The sequence below is a fragment of the Cygnus olor genome, chromosome 22, assembly GCF_009769625.2.
Source record: "Cygnus olor isolate bCygOlo1 chromosome 22, bCygOlo1.pri.v2, whole genome shotgun sequence".
NCBI lineage: Eukaryota > Metazoa > Chordata > Aves > Anseriformes > Anatidae > Cygnus > Cygnus olor.
In genome coordinates this window covers 4,783,712-4,803,405 of record NC_049190.1, presented here as the reverse complement: position 1 = coordinate 4,803,405, position 19,694 = coordinate 4,783,712, and the positions used below count along the sequence as shown (strand labels likewise).

General features: G+C 53.8%; 1 protein-coding gene across 3 annotated transcripts in view; it reads right to left on the bottom strand.

The window, feature by feature from the left end:
* Positions 1–190: 190 nt before the first annotated feature.
* Positions 191–19,694, bottom strand: part of IGSF9B (immunoglobulin superfamily member 9B) — a 53,094-nt gene continuing 33,590 nt past the window's right edge. For 2 of the 3 annotated variants that reach the window (XM_040534306.1, XM_040534307.1), the window contains exons 19-20: positions 12,416–12,537; positions 191–11,923 (exon numbers count right to left, since the gene is read on the bottom strand). In XM_040534306.1, coding sequence (XP_040390240.1) covers positions 11,700–11,923; positions 12,416–12,537 — 346 coding nt within the window. In that variant the 3' untranslated portion in view covers positions 191–11,699. The remainder of the gene's footprint in view (positions 11,924–12,415; positions 12,538–19,694) is intronic. The other variant, XR_005814246.1, reaches the window with a different exon arrangement.

Here is a 19,694-nt window from a genome sequence, read left to right as displayed (position 1 = left end):
CCTCCACCCCATCACACCTCTGTGGCTGTGGGATTGAGGGCACCCAAGGGAATTCAAGCCTTGGCACCCACCCAACTCCCTGACCCCAGGGGACAAGCATCCCCCCCACCTCTCTGGCAACAACCCCAGAGCAGCCTGTCTGCTCCCAAGATCCCCAACCCAACTCAATGATGTCAAACGGACTTTATTATTTTTTTTTTAGCAAATGTTTATTTATATCAAAATACAAAACATTTCTGAAGCAGGGTAATGTTACATGAGGAGCAAGTTAATCAGTTCCAAAACCCATCATTCTCCTACAGAATGGCTAGTTGTACGTAACATTGCAACACCGCCATAATTTCTTAAGTGGGTACATTAGAGGAGAAAACAAACAAACAAAAAAGAAGTCAATCTATGAACATGCAATGTTACCGGCAATAAATTGTTAAGTACCCAGCAGGCCTTAAAATCCCAGCAGGTGGAGACCGAGGGACCAGCTACTTCCAGTAAGGCAGGGCTTCAAGCTATTCTCTTCCACTTTTTGTTGGCTTGTCAGCATTTACTTGGGAGCCAACACCAGTCCAGGAGCCAGAGGGGCCAGTTTGCCTTGGCAGAGCAGGTTTATTGCTTAGAGCTATCAAAGCAGACGCTCGGGGCCACCCCCAGCAGCAGGCTGGCTCCGGGAGGTCTGCGTTGGCCAAGCTGGAAGATGTAAACCCCCCCCCCCGGAGGCAGGCGGGGAGGACAGCGAGGAGGTCTCATTTCCCTGCCCAGGGCAGGTTAGCACCCAATTGGAAGAAGAACAGGGGGGCGAAGGACCCCAATTCTGCCCCGTGCTGCGCAGGGCGGATGGTGGCTTCCCCTCCCCGCGGCCCCGGGGTCCTTCCCGGGGACCCCGGTGCCAAGTGGCACCTGCGAGGCCACCGCCGGTCCCTGCTGCTGGCATTTCGGAGGCCTTCACGAGAACGGAGGCCGAGAGCAACAATACAGATACAGAGATTATACAGAGCGCAGAATAAGTTTTCGTATAAGGCTTTGGTACAGCACCATCATGTCTCAGATTTATTTCTAAATCGTTTACAGAAAAAAAAAAGCTTACTGAAAAAATAGTGTTTTGTTTCTCTTTTTTTTTTTAATTTTTAATTTTTTTCTTCTCTTGAGGAACATACCTGAAGTTCAAAAATTAACCCTCTAGTTGCCGTCTGGGCTCACACCAAATGCTATTTTTGCTGTGTGCATCTGTGCAAGTTAAAAACTACACAAATCAAACCCAGCTGCTGAAAACTGTTCCGCAGCCACCCCCTCCAGCTGCCCATGCAGCAGCCAACAGTTCGAAGTGCACAAGTCAGCACTCAACACCACAGAGACTCAGCAGCTGATCGCTACTAACTTCTAGTTTTAAAAACAAAAGGAGGAAAAAAAAAGTCACAACGACAAAGAGTATGGAACCAGCGGTACTAAAGTTTACTAAAGTTTTCTTTATTGTTACTGTTATTAAAAAAAGTCAGTTCCACTGGTTACCATTGAAACAGCACCAAAGAGCACCCTAATGTGTGTTATACATCGTAATACTCGACATTCGAGAAATGGAAACAAGGTTGGATGGTCTAGTCTGTGTGTCAATAGGCAAGAACTCTTAAAAAAATAATAATAGTTGTCCCACACAACCAGAGACCTGTTGAGTTGTAAAGAAAATGCTGGGAAAATACTGTAGAGTTAGGAGGAAATTATATCAAGACCTACCTATGGAAGTCTAAGAGGGTTCAGAGACTATGAACCTATCAAAGGGGGTTAAAAAGTCTGCGGTCCCCATGGGGGCTGGGGACCCTCCTAGGGAGCTGGCGCGTAGATGTAATTCTCTCTGGATGCCCAAAGGATGGCTCGAGAAACCTACAGAAACATCGGTGTTTCCATTTGGTTTCTGTAGGGCTTTCCCCCAAGGGAAGCACAGAGGGAGCAGGGTCCCCATAGCTGGGCAGAAGGTCCCACGTCACCTCCAGGGGCACGGGAGCATCCCCCCTGGCTGCTTTCTGCCGGCCCCACAGAGAAGCCGAGGCAGGGTTGTTGCATCAAGTGGTGGGGAAAAAGTTTTAAAAAGGGAGAAGTTTGGCCTTAAAGTGCATCTGGGAGGGCGCTGGCCTCTCCCAGCCGAGCTGACACCTCTCCGAGCAGAGACGGGCACTTTGCCCTGCAGCTCTGCCCCGTTCCCAGCAGAAAGAGCCTGGGAGGGGGCAGGAAGCCCCCAGGAAGCAAATACCCAGCGAGAAGCAAGCTCCCCCCAGAAACGCACTCAGCTACGGCGGATGGACGAAGCGGGGTTGTGTGTACCAAAAAAAATACATAAATATGTCAATGAGGGAAGCGGGATGATGCTGGCCCCGCGGCCGCCCCTTGGTCCCGCGGCGCCCAGGGGAGGAGCGGCTCTTTGTGTCTGTTTGGCATCCAGAGGGTTAACGGTACTGTGGAAAGTGTGCTTTGTAAACATTGTTCCTGTTTTTTTTTCTGTAAGTGATTCAAGGGGAGATGGGGAAAAGGAGAAAGCTGCCCACGACCCAGCCCACCCTCCCCGAGAAATACCCCAAAGCCAGCCGGCCTGACCGCTGCCAGGGAGCGACCAGAGACGTCCCGTTCCTTCGCTTTCTTTTTCTTTTTTAAACATATAAAATACTTCACTTATGTATTTACCGCTAATAAATGCAAGTTAGTTCCATCAAACATGCTTCGCTTTGATATCAAGAAGTGGTGCTGAACAAATCTTGGCTTGATATTAGAAACACCCTCCCCCCGACCCACCCCAACGAAGAAGACAGAAATATCATGGAAAATACAGGTGACACCTACGGAGGAGACAGTGCCGCTGCCAGGGGGCCAGCTCCGGGCACCCTTCGCCCTCCCAAACGCGTTACATTCATGCCTCGGTCGGCTGGGGACGCGGCGAGACAGAAGAAAAGAGGTCCTGCGTGCCTGGTACCTCTGCAGGGGGAACTGAGCCCAGAACAGCACCGGGGTCCCGCACGGGGCCATGGGACCGAGCCCATGGAGGGGAGCAGCATCCCCTGGCCCCATTGCGCAGCAATCCCTAAATCCTGGCCCCCGAGGAGGGGAGCAGAGGGACGGCTCCAGCATCTCAGGCTGGGCTCGGTGCCGAAACCGCAGCTGGAGCCTCAGGAGAGCACGGACCCCACAGGTGGATGCCCAGGGGGAGATGTGACCCCAAGGAAATAGTGGGGTCGCGGCGAGCATCAGGGGACGTGGCGGGTCTGTATTGCTTTGAAGAAAAATCCCAGAGCACCCCCACCACCTTCCCCACAAGAGCTGCTGCGGGCACGGGTCCCCCCTGTGCCAAGCAGGGCATTGATGACCCGACCCCCCCGTGTTACCCGTGCCGGTAACAGCAGCCTGCACGGCACCGCTCTGCCTCCACGCTCCGAGATCTTCTCTTCCCAAAGAGGTATTTAAGTGCCGGAGCCAGGCCCTACACTGGGAGACAGCACCGAGGCCGCCCAGCCAGGACTGCAGGAGCACCTAAGGGACCAAATCCCCTTGGCCCACACCGAGGGGGCTGCGTTGGGGTGGCACCGGCTCTGCCCCCCTCTCTCCCCAAGGCGTGTGGGTTTCCAAAGGCAGCGAGGACGAGGACGGGTCGCCGGCAGCGCCCGGCGAGGCAGCGCCGTGCCCTACGGGAGGGATGCACGGGGAGCCCGTCCCCACAGCACCCCCACCATGTCCTGTGCCACCGGGCTGCAAGCAGCCACGTCCTTCCCACTGCCAATAGCACCCTTTGAGCTAAAATTCCACTTGTTTCTCCGAAAAAAAAAATAAAAAGCAAGATGCGTGCCCCTCCGTGGAAGCACCACCGGGCACCATCACCTCGCCACGGCACGAGTCAAGCTGGCAGCAGCCAGGGCTCCCCTGGGAGCCCCCCACCCCGCTCCTATTTTTATTTTATTTTTTCCACTTTTTCTACTGAAGCAGCAAGGCGACAGCGAGCAGCAGCGACGACGACCGTGCGGCGGGACAGCAGGCGAAGCAGAGCAGACCATCTCGGAGGGCAGACCCCGCACAAAGCCCCCAGCCTCAGCCAGCCCTCTCCCCCCCTCGCCACCGTATTGCTCAGACAGCACTAGGCATGGATACAAAAATAAAACAGCTATGTGGCTTAGATATATATATTTTTTATATATATATTTGTATATATATATTTTTTTTGTCTATTTATAGGTGGATGGAGAAGCAGAGAAGCCTAAGCGCAATATAATGTAAAAATACTCGCTCTGCTCCTGCTGTTTTAGACTCTTTCCACCTCTGACAGCCTCTCTCATGCTGCACAGAAGTTTCTGACACCTAGTACTAAGGAATTATTTTAAATATTTATTCTCCCCCCCCCCTTCTAAAATAGAAAGTAACTATATATTTGTATAATTTTATATACAACGCGGTTTCAATACACCAATATCGTTTATTTAGATAGAGATACTGGGGCTCCTTTCTCTGGTCATTTTCTCTTCAAAGTGCTGGGTGGGTAGGAATCACAGGGGCTTCGAGACCACGGGGCTGAAGCCTGGGACTTGGGCGATGGGCACCCCCTTGGCAGCTCTCTTGCTTGCCTGTAGCTTCAAGAGAACTGAAACAAAACTCCCCCCAGGAGAGAAATCGGTATTTCGATGGTAAAGCAAAAACCTGGGCAAATTCTCCTTGTGGCGATGAGCAGGGGCTGGCCGCTCTGCGTGGCTGGAGCCGGTGCCCAGCAGCCCCCTCCCCGTTCCTGGTGTCCCCAGAGCCCCCAGCCTCACACAGGGACACCGCAGGGGACAGGCACGAGTGCTCCTGCTCCGACCAGTGCAAAAACTGAAGGATGCCAGCCCCTCTGTACCGCACACCCTGCCCCATTGCAACCAGTATAAAACCCCTATCACCTACCACTACGGCGCATGCTTGCAGCGTCCAAAACCCCCAAACCCTGAGCAATCCCTCTGCCCCCTCCCCGTATTCAGTCCTTCATCCATCCATGCACGTATCAAAAAACGCCCAGAGCCCTGGGGATTCGGGATGCTGTGGGCACACGTCCTGAGGTCACCCAGCACCGCTGGGCGAGACACCTGCTGCCACACACACCAAGGGACAGGCAGTTTAGACAGCACAAACCTGTCAGGCTAAAACACACAAAAATGGGGAAATTGGGGAAATACTGCTTCGTGTGGCTCCAGCTCGTCCCGGTCACTCGGAGAGGGGAGCAGGCTCCGTCCTCCAGCCTCTCCCAGGAGCCCGGAGCCGTGCAGTTTTGCCACGCAGCAGTGGATGTAATGGAAATAAAGGTCAGTGCTAGCTTTCTCCTCTTCCATGCACAGAAGGTGCCAAATCACACGTGCCATCACTGCTTCCTCATCCAGTAACAGCCCTGGAGTACCTGACTCATGTATTTCCCCTACAGATATTTCCCCTACAGATTTCAGCAATCACCTCTAATAGGAACCAACTGCACCTCACAGCCTCTCCTCCTCTGCAAGGACAGGCAAAGAGAAGCAAAGACATCCAGCAAAAGAAAACAAAACTAAGCTGAAGGGTGGAAATGGGAGTCGACATTCCCTTTAAGGGGTTACCCCATGCCCAAGCAGCATGGGGATGGGCTCCTTGGTGGGCGATGAACATGCAAAAAAAAAAAAATTCAGCCATCCCCATGCCCGGAGCCATCACATACTTTGCAATTTCAGCCCACGTCATCGCTGCCTGTGACCTCAATGGGTCCAGCCTGCCTTTGTGCCCTGCAAGGGGCTCCCGATACGGTGCGCAAAGCGGCGACGCTGCAGCGCATCAGGCAGGCGAGCTCTGATGTCGCCTCCGCCGGTGTCTTTGGTGGATGAATCCCCTGCCCCAAAAGTTCTGCTAACGAGTTTTAAAAAAAGACACGGCTCCATGTGGTGCCTGGGAGGGAGACAGAACATCTCGTCCCGCGGAGGAACCGCCGCTGGGACAGCCTGGCTCAGCCTGCGCGGCGCTTCGCAGCCAATTTAGCCGTATCCCTCTCATCTCATCTGACTCACGCTCTTCTGGGAAGAACAGATGCAAAAGCAAAATGCTTTAACGTGAGTAACCAGAGAGCAGCATCTACGTGGATTTTAGATAAGGGATTCTGCACGGCGTTGCTTTCCCTTTGAACGATTGCAGTGACACCACAGCTGAGGCAACATGATGTTTCTTTCCGCTTTAATGCCCCACATGCAGGCAAAAGGCCCCTCGCTCCTACCTTCTTCTCATTATCACAGCCCAGTGATGAGTCATGTACAATGAACACAGCAAAAAAAAAAAGGGGGGGAGGGAACATAAAGAAACCTGGTCCTGCATAGCAGGGATGGGGACGCAGTGAAGGGCAGGCCTGCTGCCACGGGGCAGCGGAGAGGTGCCCTGTGCCCATCCGTTCCCAAATCCCAAATCTGGCTGCTCCCACCCCCTAGCCCGACTTTGGCCATCCCAATCCCCCCCCCCGCTACCAATAGAGCTCTAAACACTCTCCCCCTATAGACAAACATAGCCTTTACATGCAAATATACCAGACTTCGCATACATATCTACCCTTGTCCTACACTTCTCTATATATTTATATCTCATATATACATTGCTTTTAGCTCCGACTCCTTGAAAAGACTTCCTTCCACACAAAAAGCATCAGCTCTGCCAGCCCAGGGCTGCAGCGAGCCCAAGCGGGGCGTGGAGAAATCCCTGCAGACTGCAAGCCTTCAGGCCTCCCAGGAAAACCTCCCTACTCTCCAAAAAATACCCCAAGCCCAGAAGTACAGCTGAAAACACGTGCTGAAACCAGCCCAGAACTCAGAGAAATCTAAATTCTCCCTCACTGCCTTGAGGAGGAGGAGAAACCAAACTGCCAGGCAGATTTCATCCTAACCCAAACTGCAGGATATGAGCAGCAGTAAGCTCAAAGGCGTGTGTCATGCCCAGGTGCCATAGACATGACTCAGCCCTGCTGGGACGGTGAGCTGGAGTGCTGAGCCCTCAGCACCCCTGGAGGTAGGCACAGCAGTGCTGTTATTCCCCCTATAGAGTTGGGGAAACCGAGGCAGAAGTCCTTCTGGGCAAACCCTTCCCTACAGTTTGGTACCTACCAAAACTCCCTGACGGGCAGTGACAAGCACAGCGTGGTGGCACTGGATGGGGTGACAAGGGAACGCACAGAGACGCAACAGCCTCGTGCCTACCAGCCACCCAGAACAGCCTCGAAGCCCCAAGTGACCAACACACAGCAGCAAGAGGGAGCTCCCTGCCCTAGAAAAATGACCAGGTACCCGCACAAACACTTCCCAGCATCCCAGGAGCAAACTGTGTCCCATTCTGCATGGGGGGGCTTCCACGTGGAGCCACCCACACCAGCGGCGTCGCAAGGTGCCCTCCTGTGCCAGAGGTGTCCCCGGCACCTCCCGGAGGCTCCAGCCCAGGGGGTCAGGGTGCAAGTCCATGAGAGGGCTGCAAAGACAGCTCCAGGCTCCCACCCTACAGACCCCATCTCAGTACACGTACACAGCCCCAGGCAGGCGCAGGAACGGAGCCCTACCAGCGAGCAGAAAATGCTCCTGCTCTCCCCACCAGCACTAACTTGCCTTTTCACTTACGTAAACACTGCAAAACCAAACCATAAAAAAAAAAAAAAAAACATCAGTGGGTTTGCACGGCAAAGTTACCTTAAAAATACCTGGCCTAAATCACTCAACAGCTCCTGCCACAAAACCAGGCAGCACATCTCCACATCCGATCCTGCCTGCAAAGGGAAAGCACCAATTTCACGGGCAGGGTGTGCAGGGTGGCACCCTACAGCCATCCTTTCAAGGGGTCCACATGACACCCTTGTGCATACCTCTCTATATTATCCACCCCCAACTTGGGGCAGCCTTATGCTGCCCATTTCTCACTTCCTAATGCTCGCAGAACAAACCTGCAGCGGCCTCGGTGCTCCTCCAGCCCCTCAGCCTGGCTGCAGCAGGCAGAGCCCATCAGAAACCCCTAGGGCACTGCTCCCACCCACCAGCAGCACCGGGCCCCCAGACCTGGTGCTCGCTGCACGGACACATTGGCACAGCCCAAGGACAATGCCCTCGTCAGATACAGAAGCGTTTTATCCACCGCAGCCCAGCTCTTTGCATGAGACCTAATGGAACACGTCGCGTCTGCGCCATGCAAGGAGGAACCACACGTTTACCAACGCAGCAAGAACCATCTACCTTGGACAAGCTTACAAAATAAGAGAGTTTGGCCCATGAAGATAAAAAAAATCAAGATATATTTTGCAGCACGAAAGAAAAAGGAAAAAAGCAGCAGCAGCCGTGTTTGCAAACAACCAAAACAAAACGGAGTTCAAACAGGGATGGAATGGGGGAAAACGTTTGGCATCGTCTGACACAGCTTCGATGTCCCAGGTCCACGGGAGGAGAGGAGAGAAACCCCATAAGGGCATGGAAACCAGAGAGCTGGGAGAAGCGAGGAAGTTGCCAAAGCAAGAGGCGAGCCCATCTGCCAAAGCACGGCCCAGCACGTGGCAAGAGTCTATCAGAAGGTAACTCGGTCTAGCGGGGAAAGGAGGTAAGGATGGTTTAGGGAAGAGACGCGTCCACGAGGCGCCCTGGCGGGATTTCCCACTCCAGCAGCGTGGCAGGTACACGGCTGAAAGAGAGAGGGCTGCAGCTCCAGCCTTTAAAGGTCGAAGACCATGAAAAGCAGGGGGGCCCATCGGCTCAAAACACCTGCAAAAGGAAAACAAACTCTCAAAAGATTGACCAAGCAAGCTGGCGCGCTCTGTCAACCTTCCCTGCGCTCCAAATCCTACTCCTTACAGCGGGGACTGGGGGTACGGTCCCGAGGTCAAAACCTCAAGAGCCCGAAGACGCTGCCTCGCCCGTAACAAACGGGCATTGCAAATAGTTTGGAAAGCACTCAAATGAAAAAGGAAGCTTTCTGCTAGAGCGGTCCAGGCCATGAGAGAGAAAGGACGAGCGAGCGAGCTGCGGCACGGAGCCTACGCGCCCCCCACCCAGCGGGGCATCGCGCCGCGGAGCATCCCCGGCCCCACGCGGGGTGAACGTCACCTGTGGGGCTCACGTCCACGCAGAGAGGGCGGCCACGACTGAGGCACCCGCTCGCCCCATCGGGCATCCTCAGGGAGGCTGGATGTGGCCCCCCACGGCCCCGTGTCCTCCTCCGCTGCAACATCAGCCACGGTCTGGGGCAGAAATCAGCTCCTCTCACGCCTACGCCAGTGAGCTGAAGTCACCCGGACAGAGATTTCCCACTGCCGAACGGGCAAATGGCATTAAATCAATTCAGATCCAAGTGGATTCTAGGTAAAGCCCTAAAACACACTCAAATAAAAGAAACACTCGGTCATACTGTTAGCAAAGTTGAAGTCTCGCTCTGGTGGTTGATGGTATTACATCAGGTCACGAGGTTCTCAAAATAAAAAAAGAGCCCTGACGCAGGCTTAAAGAGAGAGGCATTTCTAAGCGACCCTCCCTCCTTCCCGAGACAAATCTGCTCACGGTTTGAAGACCACCTAAATTAAGTTGTTAAAGCTTGAAGATATCTCTTTATCAATTAGAGGATTCTGTCAAGTGGTTCGAACCTAAGTCAGGGCTTTGAGATTTGGAAAGACGTGGTGCTCTGCTGCCACTGTCGCAGGTTTCTGAACATCCCGATGGAAGAGGAAGCACAACATTCTGGAAAAACAGAAATTTCTAGGCAAACTGACAAACAGATTTATACCTAAAACCTCCTGGGGAGCTTGGCTTGTTGGCATTGCCTTCCCCCGACCCCTCACTCTGGCCAGGCAGGCGAGAGCTCGCACGTTTCTCCAAACATCGAAGCCCTTTGAGGTTCAACCAGCAGCAAGAGCAATAACCAAGGCAAACCACAATTAAAGGCGAGATGGCAGAGCATCTCTTGGCGATTCTACCTGGGAATAAACTGAAGTTTTGTAAGCAAACAGCAAGCCCATGGCAAAAAAAAATGCCTACAGGCTCTTGGATTCTCCTGATGATTTTTCCACAGCCCGAATCCACTTAAAGCAAGGATATTCACAGGAAATACTTGGTATTTATTCCCAGGCAGGCTGGCGGGTTTAGCACTTTACCAGAGAAGAAGAAGTGTGCAAACCTGAATTAAGTGTTTGATCTTACCACTTCAAAAAAAATCTCTAACTATTTTGAAGGTAGGGTTCACGTGGTAGTAATAGCACTCAGTACGTAGGTAGCACTTGCAGCCTGTGGACAGCCAAGTGCTTGACAAAAGTGCTCAAATATGACTTATCCCCATTTTACAGATGGGAGAACTGAGGCACAGAGAGGTTCGGTGACTTGCCCAAGGCCACGCAGTTAGAGAGTGGAGGCGGAGCAGGAAAGAGAAGCCGAAGCCAGGTGTTCTCGGAGCAGGCTACAGCTTCCCTGCCGAAAAAAGGCCTACGTAACCCAGAGAAACATCAATTGCCAAAGGAACCTGCCCTAGGAAGGGGAAATACATTCTGGTGAAGAGTTAGGACAGCATTACCAAGAGGGGAACAGCGGGTCTCCTGGGACGGAGCAAAGAGAGGGACAAGTCCCAAAGCAGGTGTCGCAGGTCGCCTGGGCAGCTGGGCTGAAGCAGGAGGAGGGGGCACGCAGCGAAACCAGCAGCAACACGGGTCAGACCGATGCGAAATGCTGGGCTGAGCTTTGTGAGGCTGCTCGGAGAAGCCGTCCGTTGTGACCCACAGAGCCGGGCACTTCCCAGCTGCTCTCGCTCGGGATCAGTGAGCTGCCAACAAGAGGCTTTGGGGTCTACGCAACCAAACCCCGTTCGCTCGCACCCCTACAACGGCGTCGCCCCATTCTGCAGTTACGGATAAAGTTTACAAACGTTACCGTAGTAAGAAATCACATCACTGCACAGCACTGGAGAACATTTGCTAGTGATACACGGACTGTCAGGAAGAATTGATCAAAACCACCCTCACCAAGGCTGACACAAGCCACACTCGGGGGGAAGACACCCGTGGGTGAAAACAGTCCCATACCTGTGTGCTTGCAAAGTGTTCGGCACACGTTAACAAGGTTAAAATGCATATGCACAGACAGATTGTGATTTCTCAATCTCAGGCTGGTTTGAAGCCTTGGGGTCTTTCTGGTTTTCCCTTTCAGAGATAGGTAAGGAAAGATGTCAGTGACATTGTTGTTGCTGTTATCGTCACATAAAGGGAGGCTGGGAAGGGGGAGGCAAGGAGATTTTTCACAATTACAGCTTTCCTGGGATTACTTGGTCTCATTCTATCATAATCAGATTCAGGGGATTACCAGTTGTTAGTTGGACTGGTAGTTTCATGTCAATTAATTACGCCCCGCGTCATTTCTTCCAGCGATTCGAGGCCAGCTGCTTAACTTCACAATTTCTACCTACACGCACGCTGCAGAAGCAGATGTCAAAAGCTCCGCCTGTGCCTTTTACATCTGGAGATCTTTTCCGAAACCAAGGTGCAACACCCCCTTCCCACCCCATTGAAGCCGTAAGGGGGAGATGCAGATCCAAGCAGCCCCAGACAACCCCCCTGGACCCCAGCCCACCCCAGGGTCCCCCCCAGCTCATCCTTGCCATGACCCCCTGGCCCGGCGTGCACGCAGACGAGGCTCCAGCTCCCTCCAAACCCCTATTATTATATTTTTTTTTAACCTTCTTGGGCCGGCGCGAGGCTAAAGCAAAGTGGCGTGCCCGCTGGGGTCGTCGTGGTCCACGCTGTTGAGGATGGCTGTCTGGTCTTCGGGGAGCTGCCGGTGGCAGAGGTCGTCCTTGAGCGCCGAGAGGCGGGCGAAGGGGTCCTGACGAGGGTGTCTCTTCTTCTTGCGGAGGCAGACAGCTTCGTCAGGCCACAGAACCTGAGAGCTGGGAAGGTGCTGAACCTGGGAGGCAGAGCCGTCTGCGGAGGAGAGAAGGCAGATGGATGAGAGCCAGCATCCACCTGCGTGCCATAAAATGAGTACATCAAGCCCTGGTCCTCCTCCCTGTGCCACCCCAAACCCTGCTGCCCAAGAGGTGGGGAAGGGGGAGACTTCAGCTGGAAGGAAAAAGGGTGTTTTCAAGGGAGGAAGGGGAAAGTCACCTCGAGGGGAGGGTAGACAGGAAGAGAGGTCAGGCTGGGGGCTCCGCCACGCGAGAAGCAGGTTGGGCAGCAGAAAAGAACACAAAATCCTAAGGAAAGCCACTAGAGATGGGTAGATGTTAAAGGATGGAAGAGTAGTTTGGAGGCAAGGGAGGGACAGCATGGGGGCACGCAGCCATCCGTTTGGGAGGCAGGAGCTGGGCAGGAGCCCAGAGACCAACCCAGTGCTGGAGCCAGCGGGGACCAGCCTGAGCGGTCCACAGGGCACCGAGGAGACGCTGCTGGGGACCATGGGGTCCTCACACTCACTGGATTGTTTTCTGTTTTTCGAGGAGCCCTTGGATGACTTTTTGGGCTTCTTTATCCGCTGGTATTTCAGAGCTTCGAGCCTCTCAGGTGCAGCAGCGTCCCCGGACGGAGATGAACGTTTTCTAGAAAGGAAAAGCAGACACGCGCCATCAGCGGCTCCAGGCCACACTCGGACCGTGGGGCGTCCCAGGCGAGGGGCGGTCGACCCCAGCCAGCTCTGCCATGGAGAAGGAAAAGGTGAGAAGCCCGGGAGGAGACAGCACGGCCAGCCAGGCATGCTGGGCACACGCTGTGGGAGACGGGAGGCTCCACACGTGTGCGCCACCGTCCCCTCCCTTGTGCCCCCAGCTCGGCTGCGTCGCAAAGTCCAAGTGCGGAGAGGGCGCAGCCAGCACCCGGCTCACCTGCCTGCCACGCCAGCACTGCTACACACAAAGGACGGGGCAGATCCCATGTCCGATAAGGCATTTTTGGGAAGTGGTGGGAAACCCCTTGGGATGGAGAGGGAGGGGGAGACGGAGAAGCAGCACGACAGCTCCGAGACTGGGGCTGTGTGTGACACAGGGCGGGTGACACCGGCGCAACAAACAGGACGCTGGCAGGGATCCTGCCTGGCCCCCGCTCACGTGGAAAAGAAGAAACAGGGCCACACGACAGACAGGGACACGAAGGGCACAGCTGGGGTCAGCACCTCGCTCCCAGGTCCCTGCTAGAAGCGACAACAGAATACAGCAGCACAGGAGCTCCTGCTCTGTAACGCTGACAGCTGGATGCTCTGGCCCAGCAGGACGGGGCGCACCGGGACTTGGAGACAAAAACGCCAATGAGATTTCATTGCAAGGGACAAGGAGGGGATTTGCACAGGGATTTTTCTGATGGGAGAGTCAGTAGTTAAAAGCAATAGTTTCCCAGACTTAGTCCCCAGGTAACTGTTGTACAGGAACTTATTCAGTACAGGAACCTGCTCAAGGTGAAGTGGTCTCCCCTTCGCAAAGGGCTCTTGCTCTATTTTCCTTCCCTATACCTGTTTTTCCCTGGCCGAGGAGTGGAAGGTAGAACTGCTGTAGAGAGCAGGGCAGTAAAAGAAAACCTTTTCCTTAGAAAAGCAGCTGGTCCAGCTCTCATCTATAACACATCACAGCATCTCCTCTTTTTCTGCTTCCCCTCTACTCCCCCTTAGTTTTACTTTCATGTCTCTGAGTTGCACAAACACCTCAGGCCACGCAAGCAGAAGTCAGTCTAGGCAGCTAAGCCCCAGGTAGTGACCTAGGATCAAACTGAGTCATCAGAGCAACCTGCACACGAGGTACCCAGAGGTGGCACGGGGAGCATCCACAAAGCACCTCTCATTGCAGTAAAGCCAGGCAGAGAGGAGAACCTGGAGATTTAATGCAGCGTGCCTCCGACAAGCCTGCGCTCACCCCATCCCACCCTGCAGAGAAGGAGATGCACACGTCTGGTCTAACAACCCAGTCGCTGCAGGTCAGTGCCCAAACCTTGTCACCAAGTCAGTCACGCAGATAGCACTGTCAGATAGTGCTGACAGCAGCTCCTGGATCTTCAGGCGTGTGTGTTCGTGGCAGGGCTCAGACACCAGCTCATGCCATCCCCTGCTCACAGCCAGCATGCTCCAAGCCTCCTCCTCCAGCACCTCTGAAGCTGTGTGCAGCTCCTCATGCCTCCAGAGATATCAACAGCAGAAATCTGGAGCTAAGCTGTTCCCCAGGGCAGTTTCCAAGTCAGCCACCAGCACGGAGCGAGTACGTGGCACATCCCCAGCACAGTTAGAGAGCGACTCAGCAGGAACAAGAGCCCACATCTTCTAGAGGGCAAATCCTTCTTCTCAACAGGCTGACTTCCACCTAAACACAGGATGCTTTTCTTCTGTTCCCACTTCATCGCACTTCGAATTATTCACTCCAGGAATTCGGATTATCCAGTCCAGGAAGCCAACAGCAGCAAATAACCATGACAGACTCAAAACACAGGGCATGCTGAAAAAAAAATGTGCATAGGAAACAGCGAGGATCCTCGTGACAGCAGCACAAGAGAGGCACTCCCACCTTCCCCTTTTGACACTGCTGCAGACGAGGAAGGTGACAAGAAGCAAATGAGGATTGTGGCCAGGATGCCAGCTAAGGCACTGTCCATCAAAACTGAAAATACCAACAGGTTTGGGCTATATGAGCTTTTTATTTAAACAGATGAACGCATTGCCAAGAGCAAACCCAGACCGAGGAGTGCTGTGACCTTCAAGGACAGGACTCTCCATCTCCCCATGGTTTCAGGGGGAGCCTCTCCAGCAGAAGGCTTTCCTCTGCGAGTCTCCATGTGTGCCACAAAACACCGGTGTAAGCACGGCTCAAAGGCAACGCTTTCCATCCGAGATCCCAAGCGGCTGCTGGAGCAGCGCACACTTCAGCTGGAGTGGCGCAGGCAAAGAGCTCCCACGGGTTCCTTTCCCCCTTGAGGAGCAGAAGGGGTTGTTTTTGAAGATGCACGTGACTACAAAGCCTCTCCCTCTTGCTGTTAGCTTTGGAGAGCACCAAGGAAAGCGCAGCACAATTTGATGAAGCAGCTGGGGCACAGCAGATGCAATGGGAACCCAACGACTGGGGTATAGAAAAGCCCCTTTCATGCTTCCCATCACAACAGAGACATCAAGGCGTAGATGAGATACTCCTGGATATCCTCTCTTCCAGCTCCCAGCGGAGCAGCGCATCAGCCGAAGATGAAGCACCTCATTAGACGAGCTGGTAGTCCTGCCGGCTGGATCCACGCAAGCCTTCCCTTGTAGGAAAGACATTTACAAGCTTGTACAGTTGCTGTGCTTAAACGTCTTCTTCCCAAGGCCCCAGCTGCCTCGTACTGGCAGCCTCCAGCGAGAAATGCTGCCAGCAGCAGCTCCGAGCTCTGCTGGGGCTCTCCCTGCTGACTTGCACCAACACTGACAGCCGCCGTGCTGCACCCTGGGCACGTGCTGGCCTGGAGTAAGACCACAGCGACCCAAAGAGCCAAGAGCATGGGACATCCCTGCAGCAATCCCTGCAGGAACATTCAATAGCAGACTTTTTCCATTTTATGCCCACTGGGCACGAATAACTGCACACCAGTTGCACTTGGGCAAGTACGTGGTCAGTCACCAGCCTCAACTACTCCAGCTCCAGTCCCGTGCCTGTGGAGCTCACGTGCACCAAGCCCTGGATGCCAGAGAGCTCGGAGATCCTGCCACTGCCCATCAGCATCCCTCTTCCACCACCCAAACAACTTTACTACTGTTACTAGAGCTCCACACGTAAAAGCCTCTCACTATTTCCATTCTTTTTTTCCTCTAAGAAGCTGCTAGTGACTGTGGCATGTTGACAAAACTAGACAGATTTACGCAAGGGATTATGAGGAGATTGCCTGGAGCTCGTTTCCACTAGTTCTCCCTAATTGGGCTTGTATTTATGCACACAAATATCAACAGCAAGCGCACTGAACCCATGTGTCACTATAAATACTGTCTGACCTCTGGCAAGGAAGAGATGGAGTGGAGGACGAAACACTGCTACTCACCAGCCAAATTTTATCTGCTCTACCCACCCTTTACTTCTTCAAAGGTCTCCGATTCATTCGAATTAATTTTCATTTTAAGCCCAGCCAAAAGCCTCTTCCTGCCCCCAGAGTTGGTGTTTTGGGCAGCTGCCCATGCGTGAGAGATCCTGCATACCAACAGACGAGAGGTTGAGGGAGGCGGGTGAACTTCTGGAGACTTCAGCGTATTGCCAAGCAAAGGAGCTTCAAGAAACACGCAATTTCCTGACGTAAGCCTTCTGCGAGATGCCACAAAACACCCAGCACAGAATTTTCCTGGAGTCCTCAAAGGACAACCCTTCTGAACGAGAAAGGGTCTGAATTATGTGGTCCTGGAGACTGCAAAGGTACTGAGGGAGCTCCAGGCACCCCAAGACAGGAGGAGGTGGCTACAGGGAAAGAGTTATCCAGACCACACGTATCTCAGCTATGTCTTCTTCAAACATTATTCCACATTTGAAGCAAAGATGTAAGGGAGAAGGCCCCGAAAAGCATCACTACTCCTTTTCAGCCCACAAGGGGGAACCCATGAGAAAATACAGGCTGTGACATTCAAGGACACGGTGCGTGATGTCCCCTCCTGGAGGTCTCACACCCGTCCCCTGCCGCCTCCTCTCCTTGAGCCAAGACAGCGACATCCAGGAACAGCTTGGACACATCAGAGCATCCTCTTGGCCATCATCAGAGCCCACCATGCCCCAGCCAGGCTCCTTCAACCCTTCGTCCTCCTCATGTGAAGCGCCCAAGCTGCCTACACGAGGCTCAATCTCAAGCTCGAGTCCCGTGGGACCCCACAAGGTGTCCTGCAAGTGGGAATTTGCCCTCGGCCCTGAGGTGGTGCCATCCCGGGACGCCACTGCGCATCGCTTGAGATCCTTGAGCACGAGCAGTGCTGGAGAAGCGTGGCGGTCACGGCCCCTGTCCCCTGAGCACAGCCACGGCACCAGAGGGTGGAAGGGGCTGGTGAGAGCGGGGGGCACACCGGAGAAGGGGGGGCCCTCCTACAGGTCTGCAGACAGCACAACTCGGCTACACGACGGACTCCACCATGCTGACGGGAGAGGAGCAGGGAGGAGAGAGGGCGAGGGAAAAAGGGACTGGAGCGGAGAGAGAAAATGGGGATACAGTCACGGGGAAAGCAAGGGGGGGAAGAGAGGAAGATAAATGAAAAACAGGAGTAAGAAAATATATAAAGGAAAAAAAAGACTGAAAAGAAAGAAATAATAATTAAGAAAGGAAAGAAAAACGCACTCAGACAGGAGGACTCACAACTTCTCCAAGCGGGAGGAGGCATGAAACACATGCAGAGGATCAGCACATGGACAGTCTTTAAAGGGGAACCTGATTGCTTTCAAGCGGGGAGCGAGGGGTGCTGCTCCTCCCGCATGCCTGGCGCCGACGTCCCTGCGTCACCCGAGGCTCCGACATGCCCGAGCCCGCGAGCTCCCAGTGTCAGCAGCACTGCCCCGGCCAGGGGGGGCCAGGGGGGCCGCCCGGAGCAGGCTGCGATGCCGAGGGGCGCGGGGGCTTGGTGCCTGGTCTGTGGTTTTTGGGTTTCCCTCTGCAGGGAGGCAACAACACCCTCTTGCCTCTTAAGTGATGCGTTGCCTGCTCGGATGCAGCGAGCGAAGATGAAAAAGTGCTAGTGCTAGCCCACGAATGGCATTATTTATCCCTGTTTGTCAGTAAAAACTACCCAGGCTTCACCCAGAAAGAGTCACCGTGCGACGGCTCCTGCTCCCAGCACCACCGAGCTCGCAAACTGCCTCTCCCTGCTCTCCTCTCAGCTTTTATTGCTGCAGTACAGAAAGCTGGCTGCTCTAGTATAAAATCCCCGTGCTCTGCATCCACTGACAAATTTTACAACCCCAAATCATCAAGAAATTACTTGGCTGGGCTCTTTACAGGATTCCTCGCTTATTAGAGCGAGATTTATTTTCCTTATGGCTTCTCTTTTTTTGGGATGACGACTCTGGACTCGCTCCTGCAACTCCAACCCCTGGCAGCATCTCAGAGCTGGACAGAGGGCTGCTCCTCAGCCAGCGTCCTGCTGGATGATGGGACCCTGCTCCCCAAACCCCTCCAGCTCAGATGGGAGCAAACTGGGACCTGTGCAGCAGCCACACCAATCAAGGACATGAGCCTGGACTGACCCAGGCTGGGCTGAAGTCTTACTCGCTCAGGTATCCAGTTCTCCTGGATCAGGGGAAGCACTGGGGATAAAGGAGACACAGAACAGCCACAAGGGTTTCCCTCTTTCTCAAGAAGTCTGGAACAACCCAGGTGATTTTAACATGGCTCGGCATGGGACACCCTGCTCTGGGATCAGCCAAAGAGAACAGAAGGTGGCCAAGCACTCAAGAGCTTTGGAGACTGGAAGGCTCAAACCTAAAGGGTTTTGCTGTGCCAATAGGTTTTTGGCTCCTCCATGGAGCTCAAATCCCATACCTGCTCCACGATCCTTCCTCCCCTCTCTCCCCCTGCTGCTCTCCCCACCCCAGTACAAACCCTCCAGGTGAGCTGGAGGAATTCCCCTCTCCTGGAAATATCTACCCGATTTCCCCAGGCACCTCACCTCTCTCTCACAGGGCTCCCTTCCACTCCTGCAAGGCTCCTCAGGCTTTCTGGGGAGCATCAGCCAGGACCTTGACTCTTCCCATCCAAGGCTACAAGCTTCTGTTTTTGAAGACCAGTCCTAACAAGGCTTGGGCATGGCCAGGCCCCACAAACCATCCCATCTGCAGTCCCACCTCTTCTTTCATAACCAGCCCGGCTGACAGCAGAATGGGTCAGTGTTCTGTTCCTCTGGGTTGGGAATGAGATTTATCCCACCTCATTTTATCAGTTTTAGTGAAAGGGGAAAAAGGATAAAGTTATCTGCTTATAGGGTCTGGAAACCATCCCCAGACTGCTCCATTGCTGTTCCAGGGATGCCTGTGGCCATCTAGAAAATCGACCCCACCGGGGAGCCCGAGAGGTATTTTGTTGGGAGACTCTTTCCAGATTTGCTTAGGGCTGTTTAATTACAACTGGGTCAGAAGAAGTCTTACAGATTACTCCAAGGAGTATTTCAGAGAGGGAGGGCTTTCGCTACAACTCTGTTTGCCACGGGAACGATGAAGCACCTCACCGGCAGCCTCAAACTGTAGCTACACTGCTGCCGACTATAAAGACCACCTTGAAAAAGGGCTTCTCCCACTTTCTATAACAGAGAAACCTTGGGAAGAAGAAAATAGGTCCAGGTAACAACAGGACCAAAAATCTCCATTTTCTGGAACAGAACTGGGGACTTATTTTGGAGCTGCAGCCCAGGAGCACTGTTAGGAGCCAGCTTGCTCCAGAGGTGGCTATTTCATCTGGCTCAAGGTGCAAGACTCCAGGCTTTGGAGAAAGCAGGTCCCAGCACATGCCTCGCCAACACCGCACAGCACCAGCCCTGCCGGAGCCAGGGGTGCCTCCCAGCATCATCCTCTGCTAAAGAAGCCACAGCCACGGGCAGATATCAGCTTGGCGAGCCCCGGCACACATGTGAGCATCGCCATGAGCACCCCATGCCCAATACAGCTGCACCACCGGGCTCTCCAGCCACACTGCCTCCCCAAAGGGAGAGGGGAAACCCAAAAGCCACAGAGACTGTACGTCCAGAGGTGTTGCCTAGTGTTTTACAATTCCTTATTCCCCTTTAAAGGAAGAGATGGTATTG